At 36.8% G+C, this 20,217-nt stretch overlaps 1 protein-coding gene across 1 annotated transcript in view; it reads right to left on the bottom strand.

Annotated features, from left to right (window-relative positions):
* The window catches only part of LOC110837013 (two pore channel protein 1), a 28,442-nt gene extending 8,252 nt beyond the window's left edge, over positions 1-20,190 (bottom strand). Inside the window, exons 1-12 of the mRNA XM_022078764.2 lie at positions 19,922-20,190; positions 19,638-19,813; positions 19,396-19,560; positions 19,183-19,308; positions 18,541-18,854; positions 13,963-14,062; positions 13,682-13,862; positions 11,532-11,750; positions 7,662-7,781; positions 4,119-4,458; positions 2,562-2,863; positions 882-988 (exon numbers count right to left, since the gene is read on the bottom strand). Coding sequence (XP_021934456.1) covers positions 882-988; positions 2,562-2,863; positions 4,119-4,458; positions 7,662-7,781; positions 11,532-11,750; positions 13,682-13,862; positions 13,963-14,062; positions 18,541-18,854; positions 19,183-19,308; positions 19,396-19,560; positions 19,638-19,813; positions 19,922-20,021 — 2,250 coding nt within the window. The 5' untranslated portion in view covers positions 20,022-20,190. The remainder of the gene's footprint in view (positions 1-881; positions 989-2,561; positions 2,864-4,118; positions 4,459-7,661; positions 7,782-11,531; positions 11,751-13,681; positions 13,863-13,962; positions 14,063-18,540; positions 18,855-19,182; positions 19,309-19,395; positions 19,561-19,637; positions 19,814-19,921) is intronic.
* Between the last annotated feature and the right edge of the window lie 27 nt (positions 20,191-20,217).

Genomic DNA, 20,217 nt, shown 5'->3' with positions numbered 1-20,217 from the left:
GAGGTGAGAGGAGGTATAGCTCCTCTCTTCCTTGACCTCAGCACTAGATGGGGGTGAGTGGTCAGCATCACGCCCCGGCCGGCTTTACCCCCGGGAAAGGACCCCGGTACCCATTGTAGAGGAGGCTGGGTGGGCCCCAGAGCCGGTCTGGACGCAGAGGCTAGAGGAAAAATCCTCTGCCCCCGTCGGGGATCGAACCCCGGTCGTCCAGCCCGTAGCTAGTCACTATACTGACTGAGCTATCCCGGCTCATCCACCAAAAACATAACTTTCATTAATTAATTAATTCACTCATTAATATACAGGCAACTCTCGATTTAAGAACGAGGTCCGTCCCGAGATGTTGTTCGTTATACGTTTTTGTACGTTATGTGTATCTTGCATTCCTGAGCTTTTACAATATGTATCGTATACATTAGCAGCCATTTTAAAGAATTAAAATCATGTACTACACATCGAATGGTCTATACAATACACTTTATTATAATGTATGTATGCATTATGCGAGAAAACATTCTATGCAGTGTGGCATGTAAACCAAGGTTTTTTAACAGGCTAGATTAGTTTTATTAACCAAGAACAGTTCAGTATAATTATCATACAATAACTTTCTGGTAATTATTGTAATACATTTTTTAAAAGTTTATTTATTTGAATCTAACAATTATGCTCACTATACGTTTGGCATTTCTATTGGTGACTTTAAGAAATTTTGAATGAATTGTGACTTTCATTATAGCGAATGTTCATAAACCGTGAGTTGCCTGTACATATAACATCAAATTCCCATTTAAAATGTAATTCCATGTACGTAGAATGAAAGCATCCACATGTGATTGTTTCAAGTGTTATTGAGTTTGATAAATGCAGTTAGTGCTTACCCCAACAACAAGATTGGCTCTCAATTTTTCCAGGAGCTGGAAATCTTGTACCCACACTTGCATTTCTTCCCACTTGAGATCCACTTCCTCGTGCAGCATCTGTTCCTCTGTTAACCAAACAAACATGAGCTTTAATTATGCTCTGAAATGTAGACAGTATGAAAAATAAAATATTTTAATATCATTCATCTGAATAATTTATAATGAATAGAAACACAATTTAAATTTAAATTAGGAGGTCCCAAAATTGTAATAAACTAAACTAAGGACTAAACGTTATGGTGAATGGAGAGTAATGCATTGTAATTAAATTCATATTTGATATGTTCCAAAGATTTTGTTCTTTAAATTACATTTTACCCTGGCAAACTGCTACTGGATACCAAATGGTATGTTGTTTTAGTCTGTAAACTGTATTCGCATTAGTTTTTAAGGCGTCCAGAGACAGGGTCATCTGTACTCATTTGGTTTTCACTTCCACTTTACAAATGTGTTATCACAGTTTATGTGTTACTCCTTCTCATAAGCAAGCTCTCACTCGATTATGAAGTTTATACAGAAAACAATGTGTAGAAAAATCACACGAATAACTTGCAAGCACAGACATAGGTACTTGAAAATCTGCTACATTCCTTTGTTCTTGCTACTCTTGTATGACTGACTGCACGCAATCGATATAGCAGAAAACCTGTAAATAATTACTTCCATCCCAACCAAAATCCTTTGCTCAAAGGACATGTTGCCTAATGGGATAACCTCTCATCAGCAGCAACAGACCCAACTTTGAATAGTCGAGGCTCCCGCCACGACTAAACCCCTCCGTTAGCGTAAGCAATCTCCCGTTTTAGTTTTAAGGCTGTTTACCATTTCCAGCAATGCTTTTCGTACGAAGGGATGGTGTTACCTAACAAGGGATGATGTCTTGCGCTTGCGCAGGACTCCGCCCTTAGTTAGATTTCTCGTTGGTTACTTCCATTTTGTTTTTCACATCAATGAAAGCTATTTTCAACTTGACTCTGAAATTTCCTGTGCTCTCAATTCCATTCTTATTTTGCTTCAAACATGAGTTTGCCTTAATACTGTATCATTCAACTAAGAAACAACAATATATTTATTATTTCCATTATATCACAGCATCCTGTTATATAATAATCAGTAAGGTGATATTAATGACAGGAAAAATATTTTACTTCATTATTTTTCCATTGTTTCGTCATCTGTGTATCAGATTTTACCACCAGTTACAGAAACCAGTGGAGGACCCTAGGAAATTAAACAAAGATGTGTGGTTTATATTAAGGCAAGATGATTGATGGTATCTTACTAGCTCATAAAATATTGAAAAAGATACATGAGGACATGCCACATTATATGAGCAGTTAATGGTTTCCTTCTGTAGGATTTTAGCTTTTCACAACAGTGAGTCTGAAGATTGCTGTCTTCTGGATTGTTGGGCCGTGTAGTCTGGTAGATGTTTACCGACGTTTCAGCGGCAGCAAGGACCTCTGAAACGTCGGTAAACATCTACCAGACTACACGGCGCAACAACACAGAACGCAGCAATATTCGGTTTCCTTCTGATTGAAAATATCTATACGTGTTAAACCTGCAAAGACAGGTACATACATAAGATATCATAACCTCAATGTGATATTTGAAACCTAGTTTCTGAAATCTTACCTTCACGTTTGCTTGTCTGTCTTTTGTACTGAATCCGGAATCGGAATGCTTCAAGTACGGATGCTACCACTATTGTTAAAACAATCATAGTAAAGAGATAAAAGAGCATAAAATATGCTCTACTCCAAGACGACACCACTAACGCATAGCTGTTCATGAGTATGAACCAATTGTTGACAATCGTCAACTCAAATAATGTTATGCCGCCAGTCAACAGATTGTCAAAAGTGTTCAGGTAGTAGTAGCCAAGAGCCGTACTTCCATTCGCGCTGTACTTGTAAAAGTCTTCCACTGTTGAGTTCCTGGATAAAAACACACAAGAACTGTCAGTCACCATGAGACAGCAAAATAACTTACGTATTACACCAAGAGTATAATCTATTGTATAATACTCTACAATCAGGTATGAAAGAGAGAGAAGATTCAAACACAGAAGATATTCTATGCTACCAGATTTCTAATGGATTGTAAAATAACTAGGAGCATTCACATCCTGTTACTGGATCAGCTCTGAGATGGACCAACAACTTACAGAATCATTAATTTCATTCTGAAATCAGAAATCTGAGTTCATGGCTACTGAACATGGATATATCTTTAAAAAAACCTTTCCTGTTCATTAAGCTACAGACCCAGATAATGCTAATGAGGAAATATACATAGCCTGGTTTAGATTTTCTTCCCCAAAAAATATGTAGCTTCTTACAGTTTTTGTCAGCGTCTTAATTCCAGAAGATGGCTTGTCTTCTGGGTTGTTGAGCTACGTAGTCTTGTACAAGTTTACTGACGTTTCAGAGGTCCTTGCTGCCTCCATCATGATAAAGACAGCAAAGACCTCTGAAACGTCAGTAAACTTGACAGACTATGTGATGCAACAACCCAGAAGACAGCCATAATAAGACTCACCACAGTGAAAACCTCAAATCCTACTTATTATAGGTCCATTTATGATATGAATGATCTGAAATAAAATAGCTTAGGTTCACTAAAAATCTCTGTTAACACAATACTTCAAAATCTAAATTTTTCCTCATTGAAACCTATACTATAAGAAACATTTAACATGTTAACTTCTCATGACCTCCCCTTTTGTGTTTACAAAAAATAAAAAAAATGAATACACATCTTTATGATAGGTGTACAGATATAATTAATTGGTACAGAGGAGATTATGAGCCGGGATAGCTCAGTCAGTATAGTGACTAGCTACGGGCTGGATGACCGGGGTTCAATCCCCGACGGGGGCAGAGGATTTCTCCTCTAGCCTCTGCGTCCAGACTGGCTCTGGGGCCCACCCAGCCTCCTCTACAATGGGTACCGGGGTCCTTTCCCGGGGTAAAGCCGGCCGGGGCGTGATGCTGACCACTCACCCCCATCTAGTGCTGAGGTCAAGGAAGGGAGGAGCTATACCTCCACTCACCCCCAAACGCCTACATGGCGTATAGCGGGAAAAACTTTACTTTACAGAGGAGATTACATATTTTTTGGATAAAATTTGTGTAGTGTACTTTCATTATACTAAATTCATGTTACAAGCTCATAACATAAGTTACTTACACGCAACAGTTCCGCATGTCATAGCCCGCAAACAGCTCCATGCCAATGATGGCAAAAAAGTAGTACAGAACAAGCATGACGACTGCAGTGGAACACATAAGCGGTGTCAGAAGAACTAGAGTCCCAAACACGTCCCTGTAACGTTTCTTCAGCTTGAATAGCCGCAGTAGTCGAAGAGGGCGGAATACCACAACATACACAAATGACGGTATAAAGGAAAGAATAATCACTCCAACTGCAGAGAGCAGTGTCACGGAAAAGTCGTATATGTTCCATCCAGACCCGAAGTAGTGACCGACGCCAAGACCAAGAATTTTCAGGACCGCTTCAACAACAAACACTGGAACAATGCGATAAGTGCAAGCAACAATTAAATAAATGCACTCTAGTTCAATGATCACTTGATCAAAGATATAAATAAATGAGTGAGTGGGTATGTGGTACGTCAACAAATTTTTAAAACAATTTCACTTCCATATTTAAACTAAATATGTGATCTTAATTATAGATGCAATTTTTTTTATTTGTAGTGTTCTGTCTGAGGACAGGTCCATATGAACAGGATCCTTCCATCCTTTTCTCGGACTGGGACCTGTTCATATACGTTCTTGGCAGATGATCCAGAAGTGGTTTGCCATTGCCTTCTTCTGTGTGTGAATGGAGTAATTGTTGGGATGCCACGGAGGAAAACTCCGTGTTGCCTAGACCACGGCCTTGCCCAACACAAGTTATAAATTCGGGCACCGCCGGGAATCGAACCCGAGACCCCAGGATTACAAGGCCAGCGTTCTAACCGCTAGACCACCTCATCTTATTATTTATTTAGTGTTGTGTCTGACGACAGGTCCATATGAACAGGATCCTTCCATCCTTTTCTCTTCTCGGACTGGGACCTGTTCATATACGTTCTTGGCAGATGATCCAGAAGTGGTTTGCCATTGCCTTCTTCTGTGTGTGAATGGAGTAATTGTTGGGATGCCACGGAGGAAAACTCCGTGTTGCCTAGACCACGGCCTTGCCCAACACAAGTTATAAATTCGGGCACCGCCGGGAATCGAACCCGGGACCCCAGGATTACAAGGCCAGCGTTCTAACCGCTAGACCACCGTGGCGTTATAGATGCAATGCAGAACTATAAAACAAAACCATTAGTAACAATAAGTTACAGAAAGGATTTAAAATGCCTGTTTTCTCTAAATGCTTCCATCTGAAGTGACCAAACAATCAAACTTAGAAATTAAAAGGTTTTACTTGTACTTGTTTTGCATCCAGTATCTAAAAACTGTGAAATGTACACTCAAATAATTCCACTATTTCTGATTAAAGATTTACACTTATGAAAAAGTGCTTTATATGGATTGTATACTCATTATACTATATTTTATGATTAGGTGTAACGTGTTACCAAACAGAAACCCAAAAAAGGGTTCAACATTGGCTCTGACTATACATGACCTCTAGATTGTGCTGAAAAAACCAAGTTCTGCCATTCATGATCACATACTTGGTGAATTTCCATGATTATGAAGTCTACGGAAGGATAAGCCAAATCAGCCTTGTACTTTTGTTTCATAATTGATCAACAATTTTTTCATGTTCATACCAGAAATATTTTTGTGGAACATTAAACATTTTGGTTATCCACAACAGTGATCATCAAGATATTGTAGATGCGTCATATTGTGATTTATAGTATTAAAAATATATATTAAAATTATCCGTCAATCACAATATAAAATAATTAAATGTTAAAATATCATTTTACGTTCCCTATCGAGTACTCGATTTACATGTGGAACATACACGACATGTTTCGGCTATATATAGCCATCATCTGGTGTTATGTATTTAAACTTTCCACTGAATTACTGATTTTTTACTGATTTTTAATGATTTTTATTCTTCATTTTTCTTATGATGTTCTTGTCCTTTATATTGTTTCTTCATTCGTTGTAGTATCACAGGTTCCTAATATGTTTGTATTTCGTATTTCGTAGTGATGTCAATGTTCTGTATATGGACCAAGAAGTAATATCGTATCAGTATTATGAGAGATCGGAGATGTACTGTACTGTATTGGATCGTGGCTGGTTAATAAATCAGTAAAAAATCAGTAATCCAGTGAAGAGTTTATATACATAACACCAGATGATGGCTATATAGAGCCGAAACATGTCGTGTATGTTCCACATGTAAATCGAGTACTCGATAGGGAACGTAAAATGATATTTTAACCTTTAATTATTTTATATTGTGATTGATGGATAATTTTAATATATATTTTTAATAGTGATCATCAAGTATTCCTTAACTATATGATGTAAAGCTTTCGTGGTGAAGTAACTCGTAAAATCTTCTCGGCGATCAGCTGTGTCAAATGGTTAAATCAAAACTGACATCTTTTAAAAATTTGATGCAATTGATCACCCAAGAAGATCTTATTTATCTTATTGAGTAATGCCATCACAAGTGTCTCTCAACATCTTGTACATTTATGAGGATATGGTATTAGCACCCAGAAGACCAACACGAACATCTTCACCACTATGAGAACATAATACAAGCAGATTAGCTAAAGACATCTTACCATACAAAGTTCACAGGTCAAGCTACAATGATTTATTGGAGCCATCACAACAAAATATTTTCTAAGATGGTAAAGTTTTAGGAACTGAAACTTGACGTGAAACATGAAAAATGATGGTCTAATGTAAATCAAATATTTCGATAAAGAACATCATTTAATATTTTAAATGTTTATTATTGTAATATTTTAATATTTAATAAGAATTTATTGTGATTAGACAGACAAGATTTAATATATACTTAAAATATTTTCTATTATCCATGTTATTTTTTTACCAAAAAAGAAAAGCATAATAAAATATTCATATTTTTTAAACAAATATCGACATCATATAACACTGTACAGAGCTAGTGCTGATCCTACTTCATAAATTTGGTATGGCTGATAACAAAAATGAATAGATCTAAGATGGCATAATCCTCATTCTGATTTTTACATAAATCAGTCAATTAATTTTTGATACAAATGATGTGTGTGGTTGCACGAGTTCACTTATAAGACTGCAATGAAGAAACTTTATTACTTCACGAGTTTTCTCTGGTTTTGGTGTGGGAACTTCAAAGGTTATTTTATATTTTATTTATTTAGTGTTCTGTCAGACGACAGGTCCATATGAACAGGATCCTTCCATCCTTTTCTCGGACTGGGACCTGTTCATATACGTTCTTGGCAGATGATCCAGAAGTGGTTTGCCATTGCCTTCTTCTGTGTGTGAATGGAGTAATTGTTGGGATGCCACGGAGAAACCGGGGAAGCCTCCGGAGGAAAACTCCGTGTTGACTAGACCACGGCCTTGCCCAACACAAGTTATAAATTCGGGCACCGCCGGGAATCGAACCCGAGACCCCAGGATTACAAGGCCAGCGTTCTAACAGCTAGACCACCGTGGCTCTATACTTCAAAGGTTACAAAATTTAATTTCCATTCTTATGGTAGATTATGTAGCTTTAACTTACAGCCAACAAAGAGGATTGTATCCCACGATGCACTAAACGCTACTGCTGATTCTTGCAAGTCATCATTAAATTCAAGAATTCGAAAAATCATGGTCAAGCCATTTGATAGGATCAGTCCATCTGAAAATATAAGAAAATTATACAGAACACATGTAGTCACTACGTTGCAAGAACAAAGACTGATGTTCAGGAACAAGAACTTAGAAGAATATTTTGATTTTAGATGGATGTAAAATAAGACTGGAGACATTTCATAATAAGGATCTCAAGTACGTACATTACTTTAAAGATCAGATAAGGGCGAGATGGATCAGACGTGTAGGATGCACGGGTAATTGAGAAATGGTAAACAATGTAATTAAACAATTAAAATTTACATTGCCTGATATGTCAACTGATATTCATGCAACTATTTCTTCTTCTTCTTCTTTTATTACGCCGTCTCCTTTACAGGAGGTTGGCGACATATTGTGAACAGGATCCTTCCATCCTTTCAACTATTTCTTGTGCACATAAATTAATGAGATTTTAGAAGTTCAATATCAACTCTACAAGATTTTCACTGCCTTATTATCTACTTCTTACAGCTCTCATTAAAACCTTGTGGCCTGTTTGTGCATCAAGCTTTATTTAAAATATTTATGTTGTGGTAGAAGCAAATTAATCGAGTTATTAATAACCAGAGATTATATAAAATCACCAGAAAAATTTGGTTACATAATCAGTGGTTATTATTCATAACTGTAATTTAATTACTATTGACATTATATATGTGTGTGTGTCCATACATACACAAATGCTTTTATATTCTGTACATTGTGGTTTATTACATAATTAAACATTATACTTTAAATGAAGATCTTCAAATATTCTCTTTTTGTGAAGATTTCTGTCTTCTGGGTTGTTGCGCCCTGTAGTATGGTCGATGTTAACCAACGTTTCAGAGGTCATACTGCCTCTATCATCAGGGCGATGACGGAGGCAGTATGACCTCTGAAACGTTGGTAAACATCGACCAGACTACACAGCGCAACAACCCCGAAGACAGAAATCTTCATACTCATCGCCCTGATGACGGAGGCAGTATGACCTCTGAAACGTTGGGTAACATCGACCAGACTACACAGCGCAACAACCCAGAAGACAGAAATCTTCATACTCACCGCTGTGAAAACCTCAAATTCTCATTTTGTGCTACAGTAATCACTCATGCAGGACGTTTCTAAAGGAGTGGTCAGATTTTAATACTAGGTATGACACCATACAGTTAAGATACTGACAGTGTCATTAAATAAATCACAAATAGATTTAGTAGTAGGTGTAAACTATGCATAAAAATAGAGGTGTTAACAAACTCTTCATAATGTCTTCAGATTAAATAACTGAAATTCATTCAGCCATGATTGTTATATTCTTTGTTACCATGAAAATAATTTTCACCAGTAACATTGATTTTGTTTTGTTGGTAACATATTAAATAATTTTCAATACAACTGTAATTCGTTTTCTGAGGCATCCAACGATGTGAAAATAACACTTCCGTTTCTTGGCTTTCTTTACTTTTATTATGAACAGTCTTTTACTATCCTATGCATGCAGCGGTAAAGGACAATGCTACATAACAAGAAATCCCAAGTATGATAAATTCATAAGTTTACAAAACAAATTAAAGAGTCTGGTTTTATTAACCCTTTGAAGCCAGAGCTTGCCAAAATATTATTTCACAATTCAGTCCATATAAAAAGAACACCACCACAAAGATCAATTTCTTAATGCTGGTTAGGGAAATATTTGCTGTTTACAGTAATAATCATAAGAAATGTGTTAATAAAAATGCAGATTTACCTATTGCTAAAGCAGGCTGGACATACAGTTACCACAATGCAAAAAAGGGTTAAACTAATCACAAACATGCATTAAAGAATTTTATGTTTCTGATAATCATAACTGCCATACACTTATACAGTAAGCTCAATGGGGTATACAAACTGTTTTGCCAATTTTCAAATTTGTTTTATTAACAATTCAGCATCTTATTACTCAAATTAACAATGCTTTTCTGGTTATTATTAATCTTATAATGTTATCTGGGATTTTTTTTGGATGTACTCACCTCTTTCTTAAAAATTTTATCACTTTTTTTCTTTCATAAAGAATGTATTACATCTTGTCAGTTCAGTCATTGTAAACACTTTTTATGAAAATTGTTTAATGCTTCATTAAATATACATTCACAATATAAAAACATGAGTACACTTTAATTTAAAACTTCATTATAAAATGATATTAAAATAAAAACATTCAAAGAGCTCTGGAAAGGTCTTCAAACACAACAAAGAATGCAGTAAAATTATGCAAAGCAGTCTTAGCAGTCTTATAGGTTAGAACTTCACTTCTACCTTGAAGATTGAGATGATAATTTCCTCCAACATGTTAACCAACTACATATAATCTGAGTTATTTATAGTGTAATTAAATAAATAATAAATAAGCCAACTAGGTTTTCCAGATTACACAGTGTCATAACCTATAAGACTACAAGTGACATTTTAACTGCTGCAAGGACTCATATCTCATGCAGTAAAATTACATCACCAAACACCCATAGTCTTACTTCAGAACCAAAACCAGTTAAAGAAAGCTCATAGGAAGCACAGAAACTGTTACAGAAAATAAATGAGTGTAAATAGTAGTTTTGTTAGTTTGTCATCAGTCTTTTGATTGGTTTGATGCGGCCCTCCATTTTCGCCTATCTTGCGCCAATCTCTTCATTCCCACATATTTTTTACAGCCCACATCCTCAAACATCTGTGTCACATATTCCAATCTTTATCTCCCCCTAAAATAGTAGTAACTTTTAGAACCACTTACACAGCAAACCAATATCAATATTTTTTATTTTGAGGTTAGTCCCTTGTTATCACACTTTTGATTACAGAACACTGTTGACAATAAATGATACTCACAGAACCCCAACAATAAAATAAGACAACAAGTAATAAAATATCTTAAAATAGATTTCCAAAGAGCAGTGTCCTTAAGAAAATTACAGTTGGTCAACTTGTTAAGAAACAATGTTCACAACAGCTCAGAACTACGCCCTATCTTAAGCCAGATGAATCCATTCCACACCCTCAATCCTATTTCCTTAAAACCCATTTCTATATCCTTGTCCGAGCCTACGTGTACCAAGTCGTCTCTTCCCTCCAGGACTTCTCACTGAAATTTTGTGTGCATTAGTCATCTCCCCCATGCAACTTCCTTGATCCAATAAACCTAATAATATCTAGTGAAGAGTACATGTCATAAAAGCCCTCTTTACGCAGATTTATCCATCCACTCGCTATTTTGTCTCTTAGATCCAAATACTCTCCTCGGACAACTTCAATCTATGTTTCTCTCTTAGGGTTACAGACCGAGAAATACAGACAACAAATCTAAAATCTAAAATTGTGCATACAACCAAAACTATTTACACTTTAAAAACAATTTGTGCCAAACGCGTTTCGACCTCATGAGACCATAATTTTTTAGATATGTCCAGTGTACGTGAATTCAACCTTGCTTTTATGTGTCTGTTTTTTACTTTATATTGCATTCATCACTCTGTTGAGAAATTAATCTTAAAAGAATTTAAACATATTACACGGTCTCATTGTACTTGCTTAGAATAACAAAATTCTGAAACTAATATTTCAGCTCCAGTGTATGCATGGACTCATTTATTTTAAGGCCAGTTCCATATTTTCTATTCAAATGTTGATACTTTCTAATAAGTGGGAATGGAAAGATATTCTATGGTTATGAAACACCGAAGTTACACATTCCTCATGCTCATTAGATTTTATATCTGCAAAAGCAAATGCTTACAGATAATGTACTCAAAATATTTCCAGGTAACAAAATCATGTGTGAACTGGCAGAAAGTCTGCAGGGGGGCCCATGTGGTGTGAAACCAAGGAATCTGTGAGAACTGAGCTTCCCACTTGAGCATTGCGGCATCATACACAGAGTAAAACTCCTCTAACGAGAGCGAGCCACTGCCTGAAGTATTTAGCTCTTTGAACATCAATACCACATCACGAGGTGCTGTGAACAGAACAGAGTAATTGGATAAGCATGGATGTCAATTTCATACAATATCAATAACATAAACATAAACTATTATTATTATTATTCTTCCTTGGTTCTACAACCCAGTTGTGGGTCTTCGCCACCACCTTTTCGGAGTTTTCCTAGTCTTTGAAGTGTGCATTTATTAGTGAGTGACAAGCCCACTGCCTCTGCACAATTTATACTCAATTCTGATTTATCTCCTAGAGCCATCAAGTAGTGAATCAGGGGAGACTTGGGTGAGAAATGGACGCTGAATTTTGCTTACGGAACATCTCGTTCAAGCTCGTAAGGTTATTTTATATGAAGATTTTCATCGCCCTGATGACGGAGGCAGTATGACCTCTGAAACGTTGGTTAACATCGACCAGACTACACAGCGCAACAACCCAGAAGACAGAAATCTTCATACTCTGATGACGGAGGCAGTATGACCTCTGAAACGTTGGTTAACATCGACCAGACTACACAGCGCAACAACCCAGAAGACAGAAATCTTCATACTCATCCCCCTGATGACGGAGGCAGTATGACCTCTGAAACGTTGGTTAACATCGACCAGACTACACAGCGCAACAACCCAGAAGACAGAAATCTTCATACTCATCGCCCTGATGATGGAGGCAGTATGACCTCTGAAACGTTGGTTAACATCGACCAGACTACACAGCGCAACAACCCAGAAGACAGAAATCTTCATACTCTGATGACGGAGGCAGTATGACCTCTGAAACGTTGGTTAACATCGACCAGACTACACAGCGCAACAACCCAGAAGACAGAAATCTTCATACTCATCCCCCTGATGACGGAGGCAGTATGACCTCTGAAACGTTGGTTAACATCGACCAGACTACACAGCGCAACAACCCAGAAGACAGAAGTCTTCATACTCATCGCCCTGATGACGGAGGCAGTATGACCTCTGAAACGTTGGTTAACATCGACCAGACTACACAGCGCAACAACCCAGAAGACAGAAATCTTCATACTCATCGCCCTGATGACGGAGGCAGTATGACCTCTGAAACGTTGGTAAACATCGACCAGACTACACAGCGCAACAACCCAGAAGACAGAAATCTTCATACTCTGATGACGGAGGCAGTATGACCTCTGAAACGTTGGTTAACATCGACCAGACTACACAGCGCAATAACCCAGAAGACGGATATCTTCATACTCTGATGACGGAGGCAGTATGACCTCTGAAACGTTGGTTAACATCGACCAGACTACACAGCGCAACAACCCAGAAGACAGAAATCTTCATACTCTGATGACGGAGGCAGTATGACCTCTGAAACGTTGGTTAACATCGACCAGACTACACAGCGCAATAACCCAGAAGACGGATATCTTCATACTCTGATGACGGAGGCAGTATGACCTCTGAAACGTTGGTTAACATCGACCAGATTACACAGCGCAATAACCCAGAAGACGGATATCTTCATACTCACCGCTGTGAGAACCTCAAGTCTCACGTTATTTTATATGCTGTAAAAATCTATAACATGGGACCATCAGCTTTATTTCCCCTCTGAAGGAAGTTGTGTTATGGATTTTTATCACCCTTAAAAATCCATCGACCTCAGCCGGGTTTGAAACCACGAACTTTTAGTCCAGTGGCGAGTATGCTAACCACTAGTCCACCGAGGGCGACAAACCTAAATTATAAATTGTTAAAAAAAACACATCTTATCATTATAAAATTATGTGAAGATTCAAGTGTCAGGATCATCACCAGATATTTAAAATGCATCTGAAACAACAAGAAACTAAAGTGATTCTCTCATTATTTTGTATGAGCGTGTAATTCTCTGAACATTCACTTTCCTTCCAGCTACGTATAATTTTCAGTGTCAAATAAAGAAATAAGGGAGTAAAATCATCACTTTACTTACATTTCTTAGGTGCATAATACCTCATCAGACCCTCAAATTGCTTAAAACGCATTCTGCTTGGGTTTTGTTTAGAAACCAATAATTTAAAAGCATGTTGACATGCCTTGCGTTTATGGAGTAAAAGTTTCCGGAATTTATCACGTTCAATTCTTGTAAATGTTTCATATACTACAGCTAGCATCTGTGGATAAAAGAGAGTTAATTTACTATGCATATTGAACTGAAGAAACTGTTTTAATTCTACTGTATGTTTCTGTAAGTACACTTCTTCTCATACTAACCAAGTTCATGAGGACATACAGCACTGTGCAGAGGTAGGAAACAAAGAATATGGAAAACCACTTGGATCTTGCATACGATGGCATCATAACATCAGGAAAACTGAAAATTTATTCAGTTATTTGTATCAAATTCAATATGTACAGAACTATTTATACTGATGGTTCAAGGTATTAAATTCAACCATTTAAACATACATGTACATGAAAATGCCCTTCTTAAAGTAGTCAGTAAAAATGAAATATAAATACGCTTCAGTATGTAATCTTAATACTATTTTGATACTGTAAATGTATCTTGATAATTTTTTTGTATAGCGAAATTACTGCAATATTTGTCTTGCAGCAATGTCCATGGAATAGTAATTCAATTCGATTCATTATTTTAAGGCGCTGTATCAACCACCAAATGGCAAATTGCAGATACAGCATAGAAAAAAATAAAGAAAAATTACTAACATGAAGAATGCTACCTTAAAATATGCTTAAGCATAACCAAATGATTTGTAAATATGTTGGCACCTTTACACACAGTATTTTCAGCTGATGCACATCTAGCGATGAGACAATTTATACACGAATAACAAACAATAAACAAAGGAAACTACAAATTTTTTAAAAGGAACATAAATGCCAACAGTTTTGAGTAAGGAAGGGCAGAATTTATATCAATCATAAACATTAGCAATAAAAAGTGCATCTAAACAGTACCTCCTGTTCTTTAAGGTATAGAAAATCGAAGGCAATCTGCCGGGTGAGGAGGCTTGCGTGCTCAAATGACCCTTAGGGCTATGCCGGCCTGAGCTTCGGCTCATGGTAGGGTCACCCAAGCCGGACAGGTCTAAGGAGATGCGCTAGACTAAGAGTCTGGTCCTCCAGGTTGGGGGTTGGGTGTAGGGCTAACAACCTTTCACCTTTTAAAAAAGATGTGTTACGAAAAAATCAACCAAGCCTCGGATTAGGACGGACTCTTTGGCACGACCACGGCAATTGAAAAAAGACATGAGATTTGGTACTTGGAACATTAGGAGCCTCTATAGGGCTGGGGCACTGAAATCAGTGTGGAACAAGAGGTGTGTACCGGGTACCGGTTGGGAAACCTGAAGGGAAGAGACCGCTGGGAAACCTAGACGTAGATGGGAGGATAATCTCAGGCGGGATCTATGGGAGATAGGAGTTGAAGGAAACTGGATTTTGTTGGCCCAGGACAGGGTCCGGTGGAGGGCTTTGGTTAATTTGGTGATGAACCTTCGGGTTCGGTAAGCCATCTAGTTATTTAGTTAGTTATAGAAAATTAGGTGTTCTAAGGCATTCTTGTAAGTATAATGAATTCAAGGACAGAAATTATTGTTAATACAGGGCTAAAAACTTCTATTGAATTAGCTCAAGCTTGCTGGCATCACATGAAGTTAGCATATTCCACGCATATTCAAGTTTAGATCTCACTAACATGAAATATAGCACGAGGAGTGAAAGGAGAAAGAAATAACACAAATAAGACCCAACAGATTAAGAGTTTGTAAAAATATTTTGTCCACATGAGGATGAAATAAAGTTTAGTACTAAGAATAATTGCCAGGTCTTTAATAGTATGATTTATATGAAATCCACATAGTCCAACTGGCGGCCCATGCACCGGATCCGGCCCCTGAACATATTTGTTAATTTGTTACTAGTTAGTACAAAACCCATTTATTTTTTTACTCTTAAGGATTTGAAAAATTAATTGTGAATCTCATCTCGTCTGCTGCTTTACATACAAATGTCACGTGTCGGTACGCGTTATGTGAGGATGTGTTACGATCAACCCTTCGTTTAGCAGCAACAAAAATAGATGTTGATATTCCGTCACTGGTAAAAGAACATTCCTTTCAGTGCTCTCACTAAAGCCATTGACTTTAAAAGCATAAGATGTACGTTCTACTGGTACAAATTGTTATTGTTTAAATACAAGCTGTTAGAGTAGCGGAGTTCAAATAATTTGTGTAAGTTTTCCAGGTAAAAATTGTGAGAGATACATAAAAACTGTTGCAGGAGTAAATTTAAAATAATATACAACTCTATAGCAGTTTGTACACATTTAAATACAATTTATATTCCAGCATATGCAGTGGTAATTTGTCTTTTCTGAATAAGTATTATTAAAGAAAATACAATTAAAAAATAGTGATATTAGGGGTTTCTTAGCTCTTGGGTCCAGCAGAAAGACTATTCTGGCCTGAGTGAGGAAAAAAGTTGGACCACCCTGGTTTAAGTTAAAGAGTAATCATGTTACTTTTTGTAAAAATGGAAATAACCCTAGTTCTGCTAACATTAATCTTCATACAGTTTGACGTTCACCAGCCAAATTAATTTGAAGTACAAATCTATCATGAAGAGTCTTAATAGCCCAAAAAAATTTTGTCATCTGGAAAAACGAGAAAACTGAAAAATTTAATAATGTTATTATTATTATTATTATTATTAAGTGTTCTGTCTTACGACAGGTCCATTGCTCTGCCCAAAAAGAGCTCTCCAGTTGTCCCTATTCTCGGCTTCTCGTTTTAATTCCTGGAACGTCATCTTCTTTCCTTGTTTAAGGTCGTCGGTTAGCTGTATCAGTCTTCTTCCCAGTCCTCGCTTTCCTTCAACCTGGCCTTCGATGATATCATTCAGTAACCCATTCCTTCTCATAATATGTCCCATCCAGTTAGCTTTCCTTCGTGTAATCGCCTGCAGAATGTTTCTTTGCTCGTTGACTCTCCTCAATACTTCTTCGTTGGTCACTCGATCCGTCCACCTGATCTTCTCTATTCTTCTCCAACACCACATTTCAAAACTCTCCAGATATTTCTGTTCCTTCTTCCTGAGTGTCCAAGTCTCTGCGCCATACGTAACACTTCACTAGTTTCTTCTTCAAATAATGTTATACAAGTCATTAATAAAAATATTAAATAACAAAGGCCCCACCTCAGATCCTTTAGATACATCAGATAATATTCAAATTGCCTGTGATATGGCTCCATGATAATGAATGCTAGACAGCCTGCTGATTAGGTAACTATGGAAACAGTTACATAAGCAGAAGACAGTGCATAATCAGCAAGTTTATGAAGAAGCAAGGCATGAGGAACAAGGTCAGAATCACTGCTGAGATAAAAATTAATGACATCAACTTGTCTTTATGCTCATAGCAAACTAAGAAGGTAACAAATTCAGGTAACCGAACTGGTAATGGCAGATATCGACTTTCTGAAACCATGTTGATAAGGGCTCAATTTATGTTTAAAATAATAAGAAACATGGTCATATATAATAAATTCAAAGACTTCAGAAAAATGATTAAGAATTTATATAGGTCTGTAATTACTAACAGAGAGTGGTCCCACAGAGCAGGAAATTTATGTTTTGATACGCTAAGATCAAAAATAAACTTAAGAATAGCAACAACACTTCAGAATAACCTTTAATCATAGAACTTGGTATATGATCAAGTTCAACTGATTTTGGTAGCTGCGAACGTTTTATATCATTGTGAACACCAGAGTATAAAACAGGAGCTAAAGATAATATATTCATGAAATGACTGTCAGAGGAAAAACCTTTGGGCAGTGACTGCTACGAACAGACTAAAAATATGTAGAAAAAGCATCAACAATTTCATATGGTACAGTTACTGAAGTTCCATTAACTTCCGGCCGTATCGAAACAGCATATTTCTTCTAAAATTTTGATAGTTTTTTTTTTGTAAAACTGCCTTGAATAGGATTTAAGGTTTTCATCAATAAATTTCAGCCATTCAAGTCTGTTGGACTTAACTGTTGCCTTTACAAATTTGAATTAGAAAGTGAATTTATCATAAAAATATTCAGCCTCAAATATTTTTTTCTAATACAAAATTTTGATTTTTGAGAAAACTAAGATGGACGCTTATCTTCCTCAACAACCGAGAAGGGATTGCGGAGTCCATGGCTTCAGCTAAAGTGACATCGAGTCTATCAACAACATCTACAGAGGATTCTTCGTACAAAGGAGCCCAGTCATAATTAGACAATGCATCATACAGAAATAAAAAGCCACCAGCTGAATATATTTTAAAATAGTTAATAGTAACTATATCTCGAATGTCTAATATGCATAATGAAATAAATCTTATGATGGGGGCAAGGTTCGGCTGTGAAAATAATGAGGTAAGCTTAAGTTCATGAGAGATCGTATTGTTCAAAAGTTACTGGCATGAGAGTGGTCCAGAGATAGGGATTATCTCTATCGATTGGGCCCAATTGAGTAGGTCTACCTGAAGACGGAGATAGCGTCCCATCTCTGAAACGTCATGTAATTTTATGATTTTATTAGACAATGGAAAACATCCAGAAAAAAAATTTATTTTAAAAACGCACCATCATCGCAAACGTTTAGATTTGAGATGAGAGTGGTTGCAACAGTCAAATGATTTATTTTATTTTGGTCCAGTCTACAGTACTTTTGATGTGTTTATCTGTATCTGTATGGATCTAAAAACACAGACATTGCAAATTACATACATTTCATTCATTAACTTACACTGAAGATTATTTTTAATACTACAGTTTCATTGCTTACTTTGCTGTTGTGAGCAGAACAAACATGCTGACAAAACTGTCGTGTAGCGTCGTAAAGTGCTGGTCTCTGGGATCATCCGAGAAAAGGAAATAACCCAGAACAGCGTAGATTGTGACGAAAAATAGAAGTAATCCCATCATGTCAAAAATTGGCGGCAAAGACTGGAAAATTTGTCGTATGAAACGTCTTACGCCTCCGCAGTGACGTGTGTCCACCAAAAATATGGGACGAAGAGCGCGTGTCACGCGGAAATGCGATGACTGCCGTACCAACACTGTCACAGCCTCCACAAACATAATGCCAAGTGTTATGCACTGCAAGAAGCAACAAAGTATAAGGTCACATGACATAATTCTTATTTCATTCCTGCATTTAACAAGCCTGAATGACAAAACTGCAGAATATGACTTGAGTCCCCCTCCACAGCTTTTGAAACCAACTGCTCTTTTGGTTTAGTTTTTGGAGGTAATTATTAACTTTGATCAAGTTAGGATAGTTTCCTCAGGGGGACTCAACCATAACCAGCACTTTTACTACCTTTACTACAAAGCATGCGTACCCAAACTAAGACTAAAAATATCTAATTTTGTACTAAACAATGCATGTATTTCTCTTGTTTTGCTGAAAAGGCTAATAACTGACCTTAATCATAGTTCGTTTATGTTTCAAAATTGTTTTCCAACCAATCCAACGCAGTTTCAAAGTTAGCTCCACTCCAATGATTGAAAGAGCCAGTAGCTCGATGCTGCCATGTACTCCAACTGGAAGCTTTATTTTTAAGACACATTTTAATGAGTTATTAAACAGCTTTATTAATGCATGTAACAAACAATAAAGTGGGAGCAGAGAACTTACTTTAAATAGGGGAAGTGCTGGTTCTTCGACGAATGCAAGGGCGAGCAATATTAACGATGTTGCCAAATCAAGCCCATAATACCACTGGTTATGGACCAACAAATATGCAGGCAATGCTTCAGAGTTGTGTGGGTGTGAATCAAACTTTTCATTGTTTTCTCCTTCCTGGTGAAAATAACCCCGTTATGTTCAAGCTTTACATACGGTAATTATATAGTTCTAATGCATGAAATACTATGTACCTCAAGAAATATTGCTGCTTCATGATAATTCATTTCCCAGTGTTGATCAGCATCAATGTGTGTGTCTCCTGGTGCACTCAATTCGACAGAATTTTCAGTTGATATATCGCGATTTAAGCTAGACGTGCTCCCTATCTCATTGGGAAAATCATCTGCGGTTTGAGAAACCTCATGTTCTGCAACATAATTCATTGACAAGGAGTAACAAATGTCAAAAATGGATGATTTATAACGAAAGAGTACTAAGATAATTTACATGAAAAGTAAATACTGGGATAACTTACTGATGTTGTTAGACTGGTATGAACCTTCAATATTATCAGCGTCATCATTAAATCTTGTATAACCGTCAGCTACAGAATTAGCTCCTCTAGCAGAAGCCATTTGTAATGTCACTTCGTTACCAACATCATAAATATGTTATGTAATGCTTAAAGGCTTCTGAGAAGTATATTTAAAATGCTGCTTGTTACAACTGATTAAGTATGTACAGTATAAAAGTAAATTAAGGTCTCCTTTCATATACAACGTTTTTGAAAACTTGAATACTTATTCTTTCTTATACTCATGTTTTCCATAC

Source organism: Zootermopsis nevadensis, unplaced genomic scaffold (assembly GCF_977971745.1).
Source record: "Zootermopsis nevadensis isolate Lab colony 2312 unplaced genomic scaffold, Znev_1.0 Znev_ptg000009l, whole genome shotgun sequence".
Taxonomy (NCBI): Eukaryota; Metazoa; Arthropoda; class Insecta; order Blattodea; family Termopsidae; genus Zootermopsis; species Zootermopsis nevadensis.
The sequence above is the reverse complement of the archived record's forward strand: the minus strand, read 5'-3'. Positions and strand labels throughout refer to the sequence as shown.